General features: G+C 39.2%; 1 protein-coding gene across 1 annotated transcript in view; it reads right to left on the reverse strand.

The window, feature by feature from the left end:
- Positions 1–11,156: 11,156 nt before the first annotated feature.
- GIPC2 (GIPC PDZ domain containing family member 2) overlaps positions 11,157–22,920 on the reverse strand; it is a 92,051-nt gene continuing 80,287 nt past the window's right edge. Inside the window, exon 6 of the mRNA XM_061183976.1 lies at positions 11,157–15,031. Within this exon, the coding sequence (XP_061039959.1) occupies positions 14,886–15,031 (146 nt within the window). The 3' untranslated portion in view covers positions 11,157–14,885. The remainder of the gene's footprint in view (positions 15,032–22,920) is intronic.

The raw sequence follows: 22,920 nt of genomic DNA on the forward strand, positions 1-22,920 counted from the left end.
TTGGACTCGGAGCTCCCACCACAGGAGCTCAAGCCCGACCTCCAGCCTGGGAAACAAGATCCCACAAGCTTCGTGGTGTGGTTAAAAAAAAAAGAAGAAGAAAGAAAAAAAAAGGAGCAGTACAATATCAAAGAATAAAGCACAAAATAAAATTAGAAAGACAAAAAATATATTAGGAAAAATAAAACTATAATTGGAACAACTGCAACAAGGTAAAATAAAACCACAACAGAAAAAAGAAAAAAAAGGGGGTGGGGGGGGAACAAGCCAAAAGGAGAGAACAATAACAAAGTATAAAGAATAAAAGAAAATTAGAAAAATAAAGATTTATTAGGAAAAATAAAAATACAAAAGAATCAACAACAATGAATCAACAAGGTAAAACAGAGCCCCAGTCTAAAAGAGGAAAACAAAATAAAAAAACCCTTAGCTATGGGGACGGAGTTTAGGTGGGGGTGGAACTTAGGCAGGGGTGGGGTTTAGGGTGGGGCGGGACCTAGGCGGGTGTGGGGGTGACGTTTGAGCGTGGGGCGGGGCCTAGGCTCAGGACCCACAGAGCCAGAAAATTCCCTGGGGGCAGGCCCAGGGCAGGGCAACGTTCAAGTGTGGGGCGGAGCCTCTACTTAGGACCTGTGCCCAAGGGGAGAGGCAGCATGTGGAAAGGAGGGCCTCTGAAGTGTGGGGTTCTGGAGTTTGGAGATAAGGCCCTGAGGGAGGGTGTGTGGGTGGGGTTTAGGCCCAGGGCGTTGGAGGGGGGTCTCCTAGTGTAGAGGTGGGGCCCTGGGTGGGGGTGTAGGGGCAGGGCTTGGGCTCTGCACGTCAGGAGGGAGGCTCCGAGGGCAGAGGATTAGGCCTAGGAGCCCAACGGGCTCCCCGGTGCCTAAGTAGACAGGAAACGCACTGGCCACGTTCCGTTCGTTCCTTCGTGCCCCTCCCCCACCATCTCCTCCAGGGTCACCCGTCCCCACTGGACTCCTAACCGTGGGTGGGTCCCACTGGGTGTAGGAACTCCTCCCCTCCCCCAGCCATCCCTCAGGGTGCCGGTCCTGGAGGTCTGACCTTTACTTTGCTCCTCCTTCCCTCCCTCCCACTCCCTCAGAACCCACGAGGCTGGAGGGGGCCTCGGTGGGCAGAGGATCAGGCCTGGGATCTCAGCAGGGTCCTGGGGGCCCAAGTGGGCAGGGGAAACCTGGCCACGCCCCCTTTTGATTCTCTGCCCTCCCAGTGGTCCTCCAATTCCCCCCTTCGGGGGTGGGATCCCTTCCCCTCCCCCAGTGGTCCCTCAGGGGCACCAGTGCCGTCCCACCTCCACTTCTCCTTCCCCTTCACTCCCCCCACACCCCACGTCCTACCCTGTCGCTGGGGGTTCCTCCCATCCCCTTAGGTGTCCGTGGTCCCCCACCAGTGCCTGGTAGGTGCCCTAGTTGTGCGGAGACACAAATTCCCCGTCCTCCTAGTATGCCACCTTGACTCCGCCTGCAAAACGGAATTCTAAGGGCAATGCTTGCTCTGTAGTACATTAAATTATATAGCAATGATATTATCACTCATCTTTATATCTTAGATCCAAGAGATTTGCAGCAGCATGAATTTCTCAGTGTATGGGACATTTAAAACATAAATTATCTACAATTTTTTAAAGCAAAAGTCAAAATACCGGGCTTCCCTGGTGGCGCAGTGGTTGAGAATCTGCCTGCCAATGCAGGGGACACGGGTTCAAGCCCTGGTCTGGGAAGATCCCACATGCTGCAGAGCAACTGGGCCCTTGAGCCACAACTACTGAGCCTGCGCGTCTGGAGCCTGTGCTCCGCAACAAGAGAGGCCGCGATAGTGAGAGGCCCGCGCACCGCGATGAAGAGTGGCCCCCACTCGCCGCAACTAGAGAAAGCCCTCGCACAGAAATGAAGACCCAACACAGCCAAAAATAAAAAATAAATAAATAAAAAAATTTATTTAAAAAAAAAAAAAGTCAAAATACCTATTATGAGAATGGCTGAACTAGTACCTCAACAATCAAGCAATCAGGGATGGAATTATACTAACCAAGAGTCAGTGACTAAAATAATTAAAAGAGAATAAGTATACACTTAGATCCGTTCTTAGCACAAATAAAGGAAAATATCACTAGCATTTAGCATTGCTTGTAAAATCCAATTTGGAAAGTAAATATGTAATTCATTGAGAAGATGCTTTAGCATGAACAACAGGGAGGCAAGAAAGCCATTTGCTCATTTAGATGAATTAGGAGCCTATTAGTTCCTTAATATGATTTGTCTATATCCTTTGCACTGAGATCCTCTATAATAATGAAGTAAGCCTAATAAAAGTCCACCTTTTATATAGGAACAAAGGATTTTTTTTAAAGAAAATTGGAACATTTCAGTCACCCAACAAGTAAAATACAATTGAAACAAAAACACAGTGGATGGCTGCCCACTCACTGAGTCCCAAACTAAAAACAGCCCTGATATGTCCCATATCACCAAAGAGAAATGCAGAAAAAAGGAGTATACCAGTAAGCTGCCTTCTACCACACACCTCAACAATTAATCTATGAAGCTCACTTTTGCTTCATATCTTCAAGAATAAACCCTCTAATGTAGATGATTTTGTCTTAAGGCAATGGAATGTGCTTGAATGGTACTCTTTTATCCTGTGTCCAATATTTCACAAACTTTCATGTAAACCTCTACAAAAGATGTTAACTATTTCTTATTCACTAAACTACTGATTTTATTTAAAAGCAGAAGCATGGAAGCATAGATAAAGGAAAAACAGTTTACCAAGCTATGTAAATACATTCTGGCTATCTGCTTACTATGCATCATGCCAAAAAAGGCTGGACAGATTTTTACCTATTAGGGAAGTAGGTTGGGTTGACCTGACTTAAATAGTTTATTGGTGGTGGCAAATATTTTGGATTGGCGTGCTCCACATCTATTCCAATAACCTTGTGTTATCCTTCTGATACTGCATTAGCCAAAAAGCTTTTATTTTCCCCAAGTTCCCTAGAGGCTACGGGTTCTGGATATGATTTAAGTTCTGCCAATCACATGCACTTAAGACTTGAATTCAGAAGCAAGTTAATTGTGAGAGAGGCAAGGCATGTGGCATCATTTGTGCCGATGCAGATACAGCAGAAGTGGTATGGCCCCAGAGTTGGTACTATTTTATCAGAAACAGCTTTCTGACCATGGCAGCAGCTCCTTTAGCAAACCAACTGGGCAGCAAGGCTTTGGGAATTTATCCTGGTGTCTGCCTACTCAGCTCAGAGTCTTCTCTCCAATCCTTCTAACAATTCTGGGGCCTGTTTAATAATCTATAATAATCCCTTTCTGCTTAAAGCAGATACATCAGAGTCTGTTCTCTATAACTGAATCCTAATAGGAGGATTTACAGAAAATTCAGCTTAGAGGGTCCCAGGGACAATGAGGTCCCAGATCATCAATCAGGAGAGGCATATTCCCTCCGGAACAATTGAGACTGATGCTCAAAATGGAGATTGTTTATGCCCTCAAGGAGATGAGCCATAATCCTCCTGATCCCAGAAAATGAGGCACAGGATGCTGACTCCTGTGACCGTCAAACAGGAGACATGGTCTCTCACAGGCTACTGAAATTCAAGTCCAGCATTTGGTTGGGATATTTGGTTCCAACAAGGAGGAACATGCCATACCTAATAAAACACTGTGAACACAGAAAACAAACAGTGATGCAAAAATAAGCCACAAATCAGCTATGTTAAGGAATCTAACAATAGTTTATTGCCCATCATTTACCACCTAATTAAGCATCCATGCTATTCCTGGAACCAATTACTAATCTCTAGAGATTATGAAATCCTTATTATCAAAACAACATGAAGAATTTGGACATTTAGGGGACTTCCCTGGTGGCTCAGTGGTTAAGAATCCGCCTGCCAATGCAGGGGACATGGGTTCCATCCCTGGTCCAGGAAGATCCCACATGCCGCGGAGCAACTAAGCCCGTGTGCCACAACTACTGAGCCTGCGCTCTAGAGCCCGCGAGCCACAACTACTGAAGCCCGCGCGCCTAGAGCCCATGCTCCGCAACAAGAGAAGCCACCGCAATGAGAAGCCCGCGCACCGCAACGAAGACCCAACGCAGCCAAAAATAAAATAAATAAAATAAATTTTAAAAAAAGAATTTGGACATTTAAAATAAGATCAATGCTTGCAGCAGGGCTTTTCAGTAGGTCTAGTAAAGGGAAATTTTCTAGAAGCCCCTGATTTCTTTCAACTTCCCATTTGCTTTTATATCTCTGCTATTCCCTGTGAGCCTCTGTTATACCATGACCAATTATAAAGCCCAGAGAAAACATTTTGAATTGAGGGTGTTGATTTGTGATTCAGCTGTTTCTCTCATGGGCAGCTCTACCTCATACAGCAGCAGGAAATCATTCATATATACCCTGGACCTGAATTGACAGGTATGATTGATAAGAAAGCAATTCTATATTATTATAATGATATGAAACTATTTCAATTCCAACTTTAAAAACTCTTATTTCTAACAAATGTCACTTAACTATAGTTAATGAGTCTTTCAAGAATATCAGGTGATAATAGAGCTAATATATAATAAGTAAGAAGGAAATATCCTATGATAAGACCAAAGGACTTGATTTACCTCAAAAGTATTGGTAAATTATTTAAATGTGAAAAAATCAGAGAGAAGAAAAGTTAGTTCAAGTGATAGCTGTTGAAACAGTAACATATGAATCAATGTCTAGCCAGAATTCTATCTCAATGGAAACAAGGTTTTCAGTGATGTGAATCATCCACATATTAAGTACTAAGTCCAAAGAAGCTCAACTGGTTTTATTTATTCATGCAAAGAACAAATAAATTCACAATTAACTGTTTGCTTGAAACTTATTTAAAAGTTTTGAAGCATGAATGAGGTTTTTAAAGTTTTTAATGTACCTATTTAATTTTATGCTTGGTATGAAGCCATCTATGACTTTCACAGGATATTAACCATAATTACCTCTGCAGCATTTCAGTGCTCAGTCATTTCTTTGCCTCTCGGGTCTAGAGGACCATTGGTTGGTTTTGTAGAATTGGTCATTCACTCTGAATACTCTCTGAAACCGCATGATGTAATCTCCAAGAGTCAGAGGAGAAGCTATCTGGCTATCAAAGACACTTTAGCTGTCAAGGGGCTATGCTTATTCGGATCACAGACGAGCTCAAAAATCAGACCGTGGATAAGTCAGAATGGATACAACAAAAATATAACAAATACCTGATTTGCTATTCAGGTTCACATAAGAGGAAGATAGACTCGAGGTAGCAACCAAGGCAGGCAATGCCGCATACTGGACAGCCAAGATAAATTTTTTAAGTTGCCTAGTGAATTCTGCCATATAGGACAAGGAGATAGTGGAGAGTTTTTATCAGTGAAATAAGCATTAGATTACCTGGAGCAATCTTTCTGGAAGCTAATGAATTTATATTTAAAGATTAAGCCAAGGTTATTAACAATGTTTATCAAGAAAATCAAAAAGGATAGCCACAGACATACTCTTTGGAATTTTAGAATAATCACTCTTGAAAATGCCACCTGTCTCTATTTCAGTCAGTATACCTTCCCACTTCAGAATTTCCTTGGACCTCATTTCAATAAAAATTCAATAAACATATCTAAATTACACATGAATATGTAATCCCCTGGAAGGAACATGATTGATTTAATTTTTTAAATCACCACAGTTACAAATAGTCTTACTTTCAGTTTAATATTGAGGGAAGCCTCACAGATATTCCCTACTCATCAACTCATAAGTTAATATGTTGAAATTGACCACTCATGTATAGAAAAGAATTGAGTAGGGAATATGTTCAGGGAATTTATAATCATCTGTATAAACTCACCCCTTTGGCATATAAATTGAGTTTTAGTCCAGAAATAAGCCTTCTGAAGCCATATAACTTACCAATTCATTTCTCAGAACTGAAGTATCTTAGAGTCTTAAAAACGGTTAATGATAAGATTCCATGCTCCATGAAACCTCAAATGCTAATGACATTTTCAAACAGTAAGTGGCATGCAGAGCATTTGATAACAAGCTGCTACTTTTTTTTTTAATTTGTTTCATCCTATTAAAAACAAGCTTGAAGAACACAGCAATCACCCCTTAATAGTTTACTGAAACATAAACAATAATGACTCCAGAAGCAAAATACCCACAGCCCAAGTCAAAACAACTAAACCATGAAATCACTTTAACTAGCAGAAGCTTTGAAGGATTTCTAAGGCCAGTCTTTATTCTCCAAAAAATGGTCAGGACCTTTCTTTCCTTAATCTTTTTTTTTTTTTTTTTCAGTCAAACTAGCAAGAAATTATTATGCCAGTGACTATAAAAAAATCCAGACTTATTACTAATTATAATTTTTAACCTAAAGAACCATTAAAATCCTTCAGCGTATGGTTTCTAACCTAAAAATCTGTCACTTAGCCATTTAAGTCTACTTCTTAGCCTGACCTCTGCATAGTTGCACCCTTACTCAGGCTGACGAGAGCAGTTAACTGGATCTATAACCTTGTTCCCCAAGTTTTGATCCCCTCTACATCTTTCTTCAGTTGAGTGACTCAGAACATTGCTCTGGTAAAGTATTAACAGGATCAATTTTACAGAGAGCTCAGGACTTAAACTCAAAACTAGGTTCAAATCCTGCCACTAACCAAATATATGTCCTAGAGCAAGTTATTTAATTGCTTTAGACCTGTTTCTTCATCTTTAAAATGGGGATAATCTTTACCTACCTTGGGGGGTTGCTGAGGATTAGGTGAGGTGATCCGTTTCCTGCGGCTGGACACACAGTAGGCACTCAACACACATTTGTTGAAATTCCTCATCAATAATTACTTTTTTAATGCTTGATATATATGAGGCTCCATGATAAGTGCTGGGGATACAACTATGAGAGAGACGTTAACAATCCCACCCCCAAGAAGCTGACATTAAAGGGCGGAATATAGAATAAAAACAACCTAATAAAATAATCACAAATAATGATGTGTTGTGATGGAGACAAACAAGGGCTGAGATCAAGAATACAGAGAATAAGGGGAGGGAGAAGGTCAAAAAAGCCTTTTCCAAAGAAGTGGCAATTAAACAAATAACAGAAAGATGACAAGGACATAGCCGTGCAAATAGGAGGAAGGGTGTTCAAGGCAGAGAAAATAGCAAGTGAAAAAGATCTGAGAAAGGTAAGAGCTTGGAAGTCAAAAGAAAGTTTAATGTAACCAGAGCACAGAACTAGGGGGAGTATGGCAATGGGGTGGGCAGGGCTTAGGAGGCCACCGTATGGAGCTTGAAAGGGAGTGATGTGACCCCATTAACATGTCATTTGCCGGTGTCCCAGCCAGGGGTCACATGCTAGTTCAGGTCAGCCTCCCAAGCGCAGAAGCAAGGATTCCCCCACGCATCACCAGCTGTTCAAGAGACCATCTCTCTTTTCTAAAGCTTATGTGTCCCTTTTAAAAAAGAGCCTGGGGGGACTTCCCTGGCAGGCCAGTGGTTAAGACTCCGTGCTTCCACTGAAGGGGGCATGGGTTCGATCCCTGGTTGGAGAAGTAATATCCAGCATGCCACGTGGTATGGCATGAAATGAAATGAAATGAAATGAAAAAAATAAAATAAAATACAATGCCTGGGAATAGGGCAGCCACAGGAATAAGCCAGAGGTTCTAGCCGATGGGGTGACATTCCTGCTAGACAACAATAGGCAAGACTGCTGACAAACAATATCCTCACCAAACATTGATGACAGAAACAAATAGGGGATGGGAAGAGCTGGTTCTATGAAGGCTGGTGTTCTCTGGTCAACGACTCAAGCTTCCTCACAGGTCTTGGGTGTTCAAACACCACCCCTCACTATGGGTCTTACTCCCTCTGTGCCATGATGAAAGATCAGGAATCTTTTGAAGACTTTTGTTCCTGTTGGTCTAAACACTCCATCTAACCATGATGTGCCTGCAGGAAAACAAGATACCACTCTCCTCTGTTCGGGCCTTTAAAGACATTTCTTTCTCTCTCTGCCCTTCCTACACACACACACACACAGTTTAGCCTTCACAGCCTTTAGTCTACACTTAAGAGATTTCTTCGTCTTGCCTCCTTCCTCCTATTTCTTTCACAGTAGACTCTGTGGGCCTTTTAGTAGAAGCTGAATCATCCAAAAAGTAGTGTCCCTTCCCTCAAAGACAGAAGAGAGCTTAATATCAAACCCTTCCAGAGAAGAAAAAATGAGGCGCTGACACTTTCATTTTAAAGGATGCTGAACACTCGTGTCCTGCAGTAAACGTTTTCAGAGTACTCTTGTTACCGGGCAGCGCAGAGCCTGTTGGAGCAGCCACAGGAGAAATGACATGTGGATGAAATAGGTGACAGTGAAACTGGAAAGAAGTGGATGTATTCAGGAGGCATTTTAGGAAATACAACAAAAAGGACTTGCTGCTGAATTAGACACAGTAGGTAAAAGAGCAGTGAGGTGAATTATGAGCCACTCCCTGTCACAGAAATTGAGGAAAATAAGACTTCTAAGAAAAATCTAATGTTTCATGCTAGACATGTTAAGGTTTTGACACACCAAGTGGAGATGTCAAGGAAGCAGTTGAATATCTGAGTACAGAGCTCAGAAGAGAGGCCCAAACTGGTGATACAGATTTGGGGGTTGAAAATATAAAGATGTTTAAAGATACAGGATCAGATGAGTCCCCTAAGAAGAGGGTAGAATAGGGGATAGGAACCCAGGCCCGAGGCCTGAGGAACACCATGGATGGAGGTTAGGTAGAGAAGAAAGAGCCAGGAATGGAAGGAGTGTGAAGAGGGAAGGACATTGCAGGAAGATGACTACGACATTCCCATTATCCTGTTATCCTAAAGTTTCCCATGGTTTTGACTCCATTCCTTAAGTTTGTTAAGATTTTATTTCTTCATTTTTCTCCAGCGCCCTTGCAAAAGAGGACGTTTTCCTCTTGTTTTATGGAAGAAAATCTTTGGTTTATCTCATTTTTATATTTGTTTACTTTTCTGTTAAAATAAGATGAAATTCTGATATGTGTTGCAACATGGTTGAATCTTGAAAACATTTTCCTGAGATAATCCAGACATAAAAGGATAAATATTGTATGTATAACTCCATTTATATGAGATACCTAGAAGAGGCAAATTCATAGAGACAGAAAGCAGAATAGAAGTTTCCAGGGGCTGGGCAGAGAGAGGAATGGGGAGTTGTTGTTTAATGGATATAGAGCTTCTGTTTGGATGATGAAAAAGTTCTGGAAATAGATAGAGGTAATGATTGCACAACATTGCGAATGTATCTAATGCCACACTTAAAAGTGGTTAAAATAGTAAATTTTGTTTTATATATATATATATATATATATACACACTATAAATATATATAAGTATTGTATATTATATATATGCAATAAAAATATAAATAAAAATTTTTTAAATAAATAAAACGAATCAAATTATTTTTACAAGAACTTATCTGAACAAGGGGGTAGAAATTCTAACTTCTAGAGAAAACAATTTTTCAAAACTAAATTAATTCATTGGATCTATAACTTTTTTAATCATAAATATTATTTCCCACATATTTTTAGATGACACATAAGATAAGGAAGCATGAATTACGTTCTGCATTCTACCCTCTGCATAAAGGGACCTCAATAAGAGAAAAATCTATACAAGGAGAATTCATGCAGCATTTTTACAAGCTTAGCTTTTCCATAATCAAAACCACAGCATCCACTGAAGTTACTCTAATTGAGAGAGGTCAGTCTTCTTATCACACATGTCAATTCCATTCCCCTAAAAGCGAAAATGTTTAGAAGCCATTGTTTCAGAGGATCTTTATCTACAAAACTAGAAGAGGATAAAAAACCTAATAAGGGTAATATAAATAGCCAATATTTACTTGTATCAACAGTAAGCATCAAACACTGCATGTAAACTGAGGCAAAACCATCACATGGGTTAACCCATAGTGTGCCACTTGGGGAGTCTATTTCTCTAAGATAACAAATTCTTCTACCATACCAAGTAACGTTTAGAAAATTGCCCACTTAACAAAATGCCTACTGTCATTTACGGCTTTTTCGCATACTACATCACATGCATTTGAGCAGTTATCTGATTGCATTAGAGATCTCTTTTATGCCTCTTTTTACCTTGATAGATGCTGAGTGCTCGAGTGTATCTATTGTTCCACCCTAGACTAGGCCAGCACCTTCAAAGAGCTCACAGTAAAGGTCCCTGATTCACTTCCATTTAGACCCATTTGGAGGAGGTGTCAAAATGCAGATTCCTGGGCCCCACCACCAGTACATGGAATTAGCACATTTGTAAGGATTTCTAACAGCTCTGATAGGGCCTTCAAACTATCAAGGAGATAATGAACCCAAAAGGCATAATACCAAAGAGCTAGGGGCTGGTATTTCTTTTACTTACACTATTGTTTGGGAATTACTGCCATAAAAATTGGTTGAATAAAGGAGAAAGTGTCACCCTGGGTAAACCTCCATCTTATAACAGAAACAGCTTCTGACTGTTTTGCCTTAGAGTATTGTAGCAGTGCCTATCTCGTGTATTTTTACTGAATCAAAGCAAATAATTTGGGGATTTTAAAACTAAGAGACCTTGAGGTTATACCTTGTTACAAAATATGTTGAGAAAAAAATATACCAAGGTATGTTAAAAACACAAAGGCCTGGACAATCACATGTGTTACTCCCATTATTTATTTAGACAAAACTAAAAAGTCTGACATTTAAAACCCCAAATTTTTATTGTTTTCACGATAAAAACATTCATCACTTTTTTTCCATGAAAATGATTTTTTATTTGAAGAGTTCTATTTTAAATATAAGAAATATAAAGTTATGATAGCTTTACAAATAATTTACTTTTTGATCAATACATGAAGATGTATACATTATAAGCAGAAATACAGTAAATATTACATTTTTAAACAATGTATCAAAATATAATTTGTAATTTCACATATTAATAAATTTCCAAATTCAATCTCAAAAATACATTTTAAAATATAAGCTATGATTTTTATAAGAGAAAAAAACTTTTCTTTATGAAAAAGTAGAATATTTTACCTGTATATAGTCAATGCTATATGCATGGCACAAACAGTTCAAAATATAAAACGTTTACTTAAAACTATCTTTCAGAAATTTTTTTTTAATTTCTTTTTCTTCCTATAGCTTGAAAATATCTATGGCTATACATAAGTCTCATAGAAATGTAATGCCTCCAATGAAATAAAGATGTCATACTCAACTTTTGCTCGCCCTCCTAGCAGATAATAACCATGAATCATTTCTTAGAACTGGGTTTTCAGGTAATAGGTAGGGACAGGCTGTGCCAGTGGTACACTTCACAATCTTAGAAACATTTTATAACCATGATAAATTACTCTGATATCTCTTTCACTGTGTCAAGAAGATAATAAATGTGCATTTTACACAGAGCACTAATATGTGGGACTGTGAGTTGAATAGCATCTCCTATCTCTCTCTATTCACTCACAGCTTGAGGAAAACACTCAACTGTCCTCTTAACCTATTACCTCCTCCAGAGTAACAGCATGCTATTGGTATCCATATGTTTTAGACGTATCACAGAGTGAAATGGTAATTATATGGTCACTCTTTTACATCTCTGGCAGATAACTGTACTCTATTTAGAAAAATCATTACTTTGAAAACACCATTTGCAGGTGAAATTCATTTTGCTACTATGCTAGGAAGGCAATGATAACTGAAGGAACCAGGAAGGCGCTCTCTAGACTTGATGGAGGTCTAGCAACATGGACCCAAATAAAGTGCACTTTACTTGGAAAATGTCTATTTGTTAAAGTTATGGGGGAAAATACTGCAAATTAAATATCATTTGGAAAAATTATCTCTATTTAGCTAATTATCTGTCACATTATACTATTGGCTATAGCAGCCCCCAGCAGAGGTTAACTGATTACAGCTTTTATAGTTGAATTCTTTTTTTAATTATTTATTTATTTTTGGCTGTGTTGGGTCTTCATTGCTGCGCGCGGGCTTTCTCTAGTTGCAGCGAGCGGGGGCTACTCTTTGTTGCGGTGTGTGGGCTTCCCATTGCGGTGGCTTCTCTTGTGGAGCACGGGCTCTAGGCATGCAGGCTCAGTAGTTGTGGCGTGCAGGCTTAATTGCTCCACAGCATGTGGGATCTTCCTGGACCAGGGCTCGAACCCGTGTCCCCTGCATTGGCAGGTGGATTCTTAACCACTGCACCACCAGGGAAGCCCTATTAGTTGAATTCTTAAAGACTTTCGCATCATATAATTATATAATTGTATTTTTGAAACATCACAGAAACCCAAAATGTACCCATTTGTAGTCATCAGAATGTGTAGACCTGCTAGGAGCCAAGCTGTGTTCAAGACCCCATTGAACCCAACCTTCAGTCATCCTTTGCATTCTTTCCACAAAGAAAACAGAGTGTGCTCTTAGTGGCCACTGAAGGATGCTGTTTTGCATGAAAGGAAATCAGGAATAAAATAATCAAAATCTTAAAAAGAATGAAACAATCATCCTCCACTTGGGGAAAAAAAAGTTCTTAGAGAACAAGAGAAAACAACAGAGGCCTTCTGAAAATGTTTAGTGGTGCCAATAAAATGGCACAGTTAAAAAAAAATGACTTCGTCTCATTGCAGCAGTAGAAGGGTAGCTCCCACTTGTAGACTGTGACATCTAAAAAGAAACCCTGTTCCTTTTGTGCACTGAGAGTTTTACCAAAAGGCATAAAGTTCACAAAGAGATATATTTTCAGGTAAGAGAACAAAATGAAGAAACTGACCTTGTTATCAGTTTATCAGTAGAGGTAACAGAGAAAGACATTTCAAGAAAAAAAAAAAACTGTTAGTAGTAAAACACCTGTGCCCAGCTGACACCCTTAATGCTCATTTGATGCTAACAAGCAAGTTACAGTTGCAGCTGTACATGGCCGTCGGTACCTTACATATCAAAATTCTAGAAAGACCATGGTAACCACTTTGTGAATATGAGATTCCACAAATCACAGGGAATTTGCACCAAGTGTCAGTGTTCATCCATATCCAAAAGGAAAGGAGAATCAGACAGCCATCAATAATAAACAATGACTCATCATTTCAAATCTAACATCTAGTGCCAAAAAATTTATTTTTTGCTTAAACCGAAATATTTCTGTGGGCCTCTTAAGCCATCCAATAACTTTCCTATCCTATGAGAAGTGATATTAAGAATTAGTATGTATTTGGGGAACTCTGAAAGAAATTCACTAAACAAGTAGCAACAAATTACTACAGCCTGGGCTGAATGCTATTTCCAAATGATGGGCAAGGGCAATAAGACAATCCACATTCTATAAACTGCTTTTGTTACATGTTAATGACTGCAACAGTTTCTGTGCAGGTTTCAGATTAATGAGACAAAGAATACCAAGATTCATAGCATTAAATTTATGTGAAAAAAAGAGAGTGGAAAGCAGTAAAAGTGAAGTTGCACCAGAAAACAAGAGTTATCTAAGCATCAACCCAGCATGAAAAGGGAACTACTTCTGATTTCCTAGAATACACCCCTCACAGGTTATTATTTCTGATTACCACGGCAGCATGCAGCATTTTCCATCTAACACTTTAGAAGAAAGCTTGGTCACACCATGCTCTGCCTTATTAAACGATCTATGTTGAAACCATTCATTTCCATTTCTCTTACATCTGTAAAATGTCAAGTAAGAGTGATAAAACAGTCATTTACCCTCAATTTTCTCAATCATGTAAGGTTTCAGAGAGAGTGCATTAGAGCTCTAAAATAATAAGCTAATATATTTTCTCAATTTTCCCTTCCTCCTGCATTTTCATTAGGGGGAAATCGACTGCTGATAGTATCTCCTTTTAAGTTCAGGATGCTTAAAACTGTTGCTCTTTAACCCCCAAAAATGTTCTCAAACATAGTTATTTTCTGAGTAAACATCTTTCAAAAGAAAAGTTCTACAAAGACTATAAAAACTTTCCCTGGAATGATTATAAAGGGTAACATAACAGTAGGTATGGACGGAAAAGAAATAGTGTTGTAAGAACTGCTAAAAAAAGAAAAATCAAATATAAGTGGTTTCTACCGTATCTGCCTCTTTTTCACCTTCTTCTACACGTGCAGATACATACACAACACAATAGATTTCAACAAGTTTAAGAAGCAAGGAAGCAATTACAAAGAAGCAAAAAATAAAAGTCAATCAATCCTTGTTTTACAAAGAGAGTAAGTAAGCCATAGACATCAACAGGCTATAGGAATCTTCCTCCCCTTATTCAGTGGATTTTTTTTTTTTTAATGTTTCTAGACCTCTAGTAGGCATAATTAGTATTTCATGTCATGAACATATCCTGTTCAAGCTAGTATAACAAAATGAAGATGTTATGAGGCAAATTATACTCCAATCCTTGTTTTCACTGCATTAAGATTTTTCAAAAGAACTACAAGGCGATTGCAATCAACTACTTACACGTGGAAAACAAAACATGGCTGTCAATGGGGAACAAAATAACCTATCTAGAAATACTCTCTAAAACTAACTTTAAAAAGCTTTTAAATGAGTATTAAAATTGATCACGTTTTAGGTAATTTATCTTAAGCATACTACATATGCAACTGCATTAAAAAGTGCCCAGAAATCAAAATTATATTTCAAAAGAATGTATTCATATATATAAAACAAGCCAGAGTCCATAACAGTGTCTAAAAGAAGATTTTAACTTTTTTTTTTTTTTTTAAGGAACAATGGTTCATTCCTCCAGAGACGATCTTTCACATCATAATCATCCTCCTTTGGCATCACCAATGACTCTCCAAACATCAAAGACAAATTCATCTGGGAACGCAAAGTCTCCAAGGGTTTCATCAACTGCCACAGCAAATTCATCTGGATTACCTTTGTCCTTTCCAGCTTCAAACATTGTAGTAGCTATCAAAAATAATTTTTAAAGATTAATGATACATGAAACAGCATCAGAAGACTGAGAAAAATGACACCAAGGCAAAGTACTTTCTAAAAGTAACATGCATAAGTCTATTCCCATAGATATTCTAGAAGGAAATGCATGTCTATGTGCACCAAAATCCATGGGCAATAAGGTTCATAGGCAGTATTATTCACAACAGCCCGAACCCAGGAAGACCCCAGTTATCTATCAGTAGGAAACTGAATAAACATAGTATAATCATACAATGAACTTATACACAGCAATGAAAATGAACAAACCACAGCTAATATACCAGAATATTCTCAAATCTCCCAAATGTGACATTAAGCAAAAGAAGCCAGACACAAAGGAATCATACTATATTATTCCATTTACATAAAGATAAAAAAACTGGCAAAACAAACTTTTGGCTAAGTTGGGAAAGCGGTTACTTTTGGAGTGGAGGGAACAGGCAATAATTGGGAGAAAGCATAAAGAGAGCTTTTGAGTACTGGCAGAGTTTTATTTCTTGACATGAGTGGCGGTTAAATAAGTGTTCACATTGTGAGAATTTTGTGTTGTATACTTATAACTTGTTCATTTTTCTGTATGCATGTGTATTTAGCATTAAAGAGTTTAAATAATAAAAGTCACATTCATTCAAAAAAATTTTTAATAAAAGGAACATGCATAGATACATACTTCTAGTACAAATTAAAATAAGATACTCTCTATCATTACACATCAAGGTAGCAAAGATGTTTTAAACAATCTGTCTTCGGCACCCTGGTTTGCATCTTCTACCCCTGCCTTCTCCTCCATCTTGGAGCCCATCAGGTGGGAGCCTCTGGTGTCCCTGTGGGTGGAGCAAGAGCTCCTGTGGCTAAGCCTGGCGGGAGACCCAGAGTACATCCGCTCCCCACCTCCCCATAGTCACTAGCTTTCCCCGTCCCCTCTGCCACTCCCCCACCCCCAACTATAAAAAAGACAAAGGATAACAGTTTGCAACGGGGCAATCAAGGTAGGGAGAAGGGGAGGAAATCTGTCTCCTCATGGTGCCCTTGTTCTGTTCTTCTAATAAGTTGCCTGGGTCCCATATTTTATGTCTGGGGAACCAGCATCTTCAGGAGTACACATTCCCATGGGACTTGTCCCTCCTGGCTGGGAGCCCATAAGGCTCAGCTGGTTTTTTTCTCAGCCCCCTATAAGCACTAGCTACCAGGAAGAGACAGTGTGGATGTGATCTGGGACTTGGGTGAAAAACCCCCAGGTAAAAGGGAAACACCAAAGCCCAGCCTCTTTTTCCCTCCCAAGTTAAGGTTAAACAAATCAAAGGTTGTATGATTTCTCTGAATGAGCCGAGAGGTCTGGTCTTTCCAGCTAAAATCCACTAGGGCTCTGGAGAGCATTTAAGAACTGTTCCTCACCTCGAACAGCTCAGTACTAACACAGGTAGGCTGGGGGAAGGGAGGAGATGTGGCCAATAGAAGGGCACCGCAATCAGAGCAGAAGTGGGATGTGGATGGGGTGACCTGGGGCAGGGGTCAAAGCACTAGTTAAGGTGAGGAGGGCTTCCACGTGGCCGGACAGGTTGGTGTAGGGTGGAGAGTCCAGGTGTGGTAAGGAGGGCATGGGGGTGGGGGAGAAGAGGACAGCAGCCACACTGATGAGAGACTGGTTACATACAAGGGCATGCATCACATACATGTATATACACTGAATAATGGGAACCACGTTTTGTCACTGTCAGAGGAAGATAAATAGGAAAAGGGAGAAAACTAGAATGATTGCTGCTAAATTAGAATTGTAGAGATCAGTGAAATTTTTTTTTTTTTTCAAAAGAGAGATTAAAAACCACAGAGGTAAAGACACGAACACAGGGCTTCTGTGGTGGCACAGTGGTTAAGAATCCACCTGCCAATGCAGGGGACACTGGTCCAGGAAGATCCCACATGCTGCGGAGCAACTGAGCCCGTGCACCACAACTACTGAGCCCGCATACTGAGCTGCAACTTCTGAGCTGCAACTACTGAAGCCCGCGCGCCTAGAGCCCATGCTCCACAACAAGAGAAGCCACCGCAATGAGAAGCCCACACACCACAATGACGAGTAGCCCCCGCTCATCGCAACTAGAGAAAGCCCGCATGCAGAAACGAAGACCCAACACAGCCAAAAATAAATAATAAAATAATAAAATAAAATAAAATAAAATAAAAAGACATGAATACACACATTCCTCAATCCACTGTGGGGACCTGCGAGCAGTGACACCCCAATAGCAATGAGCACACAAAACACCCAGATCTTGGTTCCCAAATATCATTTTCCACTAAAAAGAATCAGAGTTCCTCAGAGAAATGGCTGATTCCAGGGCTGGAGCAGGAAAAGTACAATATGAACTAAGAATAACTTCTGCCAGAAAGTAAGAAAGTCTCAAAAAAAAAAAAAAAATGGTGGGAACATGTGAAAAGACATAGAAGTCAGAGTGGAATAATGCCCACTGACCCAATGAGGGACAATTTGAGCATCAGAATAAGTAGTGATGGTCATAGATTATAATCCTATTGAACAAAACAGCAAACCATGAATCCATAATGAAATGATTGGTTGATTGACAAATAGATGGATGAAAGGTTGGTTGGTTGATTCATGAGGAACAGGATATTTACATAGCTTCAAAATATCTCCTCACCAAATACTTATTATGAAGAGAATAACTTTACAGTGGAGAAGCTTAGTAAATACCACCTAAACAAGTCATCAACATAAACAATATCATAAACAGAACAAATCAAAAGCCCGTGCCTCCAGATAAGATGTAATGAAAACAACACAGCACCACATTTGTGATATCTCTGCCAGAGGTGTAACCTGAATGTTATTATGAAAAAATAATCCAAAAATGAGGAACATTCTGCGAAATAACTGGCTTGTACCCTCCAAAAGTGTCAAGATCATGAAAATCAGGAGTGGAAAATGCTCCAAACTGACACAAGTAAAAGTAACACACGATTTTGACCATGCTCTTTTGCTGTAATGGATATTAAGGCACTTGGTGAAACAAAAACAGGATATGATTAGATGTTAGTAATGTATCAATGTTGATTTCATGATTTGGATGGTTATATTAGGGTTACACAAGAGAATACCTTTGTTTATAGGAAATACGCACTAAAGTATTTGGGGACAATTGTATATCATTAATTTATTCTCAAATGGTTCAAGAGAAAAATATTTTGTACTGTATAACTTTTCTCTAAGTTAGAGATTGCCTAAAAAAAATATTTTAAGCAGTAAAAAGTGAGGAAAATTGAATCTCTTCATTATCATCTCCCTGTCTCCCACGTTGCCCCAGGCTTCAGCCATGACCCAAAAGCGTCTCGATTTACCATTAACCTAGAAGCAAACACTTCAAAAGGGAGGAGGGTCCAGCTGAGCTGCAGCTGGACCTTCTTCTCCAGCCCAAGGGCCTGCCAAGTTTACTAAAACTTTTATATATATATATATATATATATATATATATATATATATATATATATTTTTTTTTTTTTTTTTTTTTTTTTAATGATATGCCAAGGCTGGCCAGGATATAGTGAAGCAAACACTCAAATATACTGGTGTGGACTTTGTAAATTTGGCTTTTGAAAAACAATTTGGCAACAAGTACCAATCTTTAAAAATGTTCACATCCTTTGATCTACTAATATTTCCACTTCTGTGAATCTATACATTTTTTTCTCCCAGCTTTATTAAGATAAAATTGATATACATCACTGCATAGGTTTAAGGTACACAGCATAATGATTTGACTTATATACATCATGAAATGATTACCACAATAAGTTTAGTGAACATACATCATTCACATAGACACCAAAAAAAATTTTTTTTTTCCTTGTAATGAGCTCTTAGAATTTACTCTTAACTTTCATATACACCATATGGCAGTGTTAGCTAGAGTCATCATGTGTACATTACATCCCTAGTACTTATTTATCTTATAACTGAAAGTTTGTATCTTTTGACCACCCTAATCCAATTCCCCTCCCTCTCACCCCCTACTTCTGGTAACCACAAATCTGATCTTTTTCTATGAGTTTGGTTTTTTGGTGTTCTATTCTTAGATTCCACATATAAGTGAGATCATACCGTATTTGTCTTTCTCGGACTTATTTCACTCAGCATAATGCCCTCAAGTCTCATCCATGTTGTCACAAATGGCAGGATTTCCTTTTTATGGCTGAATAATATTCCATTGTATATATATCTCAACTTCTGTATTCATTCATCTGCCAGTAGATACTTAGGTTATTTCCTAAGTCTATTTTCTTAGGCTATTGTGAATATGCTGCTATGAACACAGGGGTGCAGATATCACTTCAACATAGTGTCTTCTTTCCTTCCCACAAGAGAATCTACACTTTTTTTTTTAAATCTTAAAAACAGAAAAGAATTTAGGAGAACATTTTTATTTTAAAAAAAACCTAAGATGCAGGATCATTTTTTTTATTTAATAAGATACAGGATCATTAAGTCACCTCTAGTATGATGAAATACATTAGATGAAATATTTGATGAAATATTTTGAAGTAATTTTAAACAATGTTTATAACTTTGTAATAACTTGAGAAAATCTTTTGAATATTTCCTGAAAAAGCAGTACATAAATTTTATATTACAATCACACTATGTTCTTACAAAAATCTCTTCATAGGATGGGTAAAGGGAGAAGTGTATGTTACAGTAATTATAATCAAATATTAACGGTAGAATCTAGGTGACAGGTATGAAGTACTAAAAAGTCTTTCAACCGTACTGTATGTTTGAAAATCACCATAATAAAATATTAGGGAGAGAAACTTCTACACAGACAATGAAAGAAAATTTTAAATACAGTAGATACATTCAAATTGGAGAGAAAGTTTTTGTTCTGGCTTTTTTAGCTAGGGCCTGTTCAATGCAGTAAAACTACGGCTGACTTACAAACTCTGTGCCCTCGTGGGTACCAGCTATATTTTGGAAATTATTTCCTAAGCCTTTGAGAAACACTCTAATGTCTATAAGTAAGGCCTCTCTTTCAACAGCCATAGTATCATAGTCAAGAAAGCAGGAAAGTGGCCCTCAAAGCGCATTTCCACACAGTGAGATAAGAAACCAAGTGTTCAGGAAACGGGACTCTACTGAGGTTCTATGTCCCTCCTCTCGTTAGGTGGTCTTGCCTTGGAGGTCTTAGCCACAACCCCAGCTTAACCATGGCTTGCTGCAGAGAAGTCCCAAACCTTCACTTCCATCCCTGACTTCTCTCACGAGTTCCAAATACCCCTTTCTGAATAAGGGGTGCACAAGTCTCCTAGCTTGTATCCCGTTAGCATCTCAACCAGCATGTCCAGAAACCAAACATCATCTCCCCTTCCGAAAAAACCGCTACTCCTTCTCCCGTTGCCACCACTGTCATTAGTAGTGCAATCATTGTCCCTGTTACTTTCTCTTCTTGCCTGTGTACCAAACACTGCCTCCCCTTGATTCTACCCCTGCAACCTCTCCAGCCTTCATTTCACTCACACTGCCACCATGCTATTTCCTTAATCTCCAAGTCCAGTCAGCGAACCATCTCCCATGGGTACATTAGATTTCTCTTCCTAAAGCACAGCTCTGATCCTATTAGGTAATAAGACAAAAGGACCAGGAAGCTCCTTTCCACCTCTGAGACTGTCTGTGTCACTCGCATATATGAAAATATTCCTTTGATCACCAACGCATATCTTAAAAACTCTAAACCCTGTCTGGCATTCTGATCCGAAGTACCCCTGGTTCCCATATGGCTTACTCCTGCACTAACGCTGTACCCTTAGAAATCCGACAACTCAAAACGCCGTCTTTCCTCCTTCCTACCTTTGCCCAGGATAGCCTCCTCCTAATCACCAGCTCCACCATCAAAATCCTTTCTCTCCTTCAAGGCTCCTTCCTCCATGAAATCCTGTGTCCCCAGCTGGAAGTAACATCTGCATTCCCTAAAGCCTTCTACCCGTGCTCTTCAGACTTGAGTATGCAAACATATTGGCTGAGATCTCGGCAAAGTACAGATTCTGGTTCAGAAGCTCTGCAGCAAAGCCTGAGATTCTGCATTTCCAACAACCCCCAGGTAATGCCAGTCCCAGACCACACTTTGAGGAGTAAGGCCTTACAGTGTACATTTAACATTGTTCTGTGTTGTCATTATTTTCATCTACATATTGCCTCTATCAGAGAATAAACTCCCAACAGATCTTGAATAGCTTACTCAGTCTTTCATGCCCAGGGAAAACTAGTTCAGTGTCTTATGCACAGTAAATGCTGGTAGCTGGGTAGGTACAGAAAGAGTCCTTGTAATTACACTTAAATAATTTTTGTACCCGCACAGTTAGCATGCACTCAAGAAAGTGAAGCCCAGAACTCTGATCCTGTAGCCAGGATGTGAAAGAAGAGCAGCCAAAACTTTTGCAAAAGTAGGACTCAAGTTCAGAATTTTGCTTAGACTACAATTCTAAATATTTCTCATAGGGCCTACAGACAGCATTTACTGAGACAGTTACCTAAAGATCATACTGACATGAGGGTGACATACAATCTCTTTGAGGAAGAAATAAGATGCACACAGATAAAAGATATAAGAAAATCTACAGACCCTTCAGACGCAGAAATTAACAGTGCAGATGACTGATGCTCTTAAATGCTGGAGGAAACGATGACCAGGATCAGATGTTCACTGATGGACACTGAATCAACCAACCTCCCTCCCTCCCTCCCTCTCTCTTTCTCTCTCTTTCTCTCTCTCTCTCTCACACACACACACACACACACACACACATTGGCTGAAAGAAACAACTTGGTGCATGTTTTTTGGCACCTCAGGAAGCTCAGCAGTACTGGCTAGTGCCCTGAGCCCAGGAACAACATATCCTGGCCTGGCCGACTCTGACTCGCAATCTCTGGTTTGGGTTCCTTAGTCACAAAATGAGAAAAATGATGGCTTAAGATGCCCAGACAATAACCTTACAGTCCAAACTATATAATCTCACTCATGCTGGCACAGCAGAGAAGAAAACCTCCCATACACTAAACACAGCCCCCGAACTGCTCAGACCTCCTATATGTTTCTACCTCTACTACACCACTACCATTATTACTGGCAATAATTGTTAGTAATCATTGCTAAGAATGATAATAGCTATACCTATTATTTATGATGTGATAGAAACTTTATATGTATTTAATTTAATGCCTTGCCAACCCAGTAAGGTTGCTTTTTATCATACCCTTCTACAAAGATACAGAAATTATGATTCAAAGTTAAATAATTTGCCCAAGGGCTAAAGCTTCAAAAATGATATTAGGACTCCATACTGCCTGTGAAGTCACTATTTTTGTGCCTCTTAACAGACATTCGGTCAATAAACATTTACCAAGGATTTACTCTGGGAGAGGCACTGTGGTAGGAGCTGGGATTAAAAGCTGCGTAAGTTACCTCCCTTCAAGGAACCACTGGTCTTGCAGAAGCAACAGAAGTACCAATTAGGCAGCTTCAGAGTTATGCTGGAAATACTGTATGTAATACAGTGCTCCAGAGATCTTTCCAAAACCCATAATTTGCTTATGTATTTTAAAAGAAATTAAGAATGGAGCATGCTCTGAACATGTTATGAATTGCTAACTCATAAAGTATAAACATAGATTTTAAATTTTTTACAGGAGAAATAAATGGTATTATTTTATCCGTTTTGGTAAAAGATTGAATCTCTGATTTAAGAGAAAAGCAAAAGAGGGCTTCCCTGGTGGCTCAGTGGTTAAGAATCTGCCTGCCAATGCAGGGGACACGGGTTCAAGCCCTGGTCCGGGAAGATCCCACATGCCA

Source organism: Eubalaena glacialis, chromosome 3, assembly GCF_028564815.1.
Source record: "Eubalaena glacialis isolate mEubGla1 chromosome 3, mEubGla1.1.hap2.+ XY, whole genome shotgun sequence".
In the NCBI taxonomy this organism is placed as follows: domain Eukaryota; kingdom Metazoa; phylum Chordata; class Mammalia; order Artiodactyla; family Balaenidae; genus Eubalaena; species Eubalaena glacialis.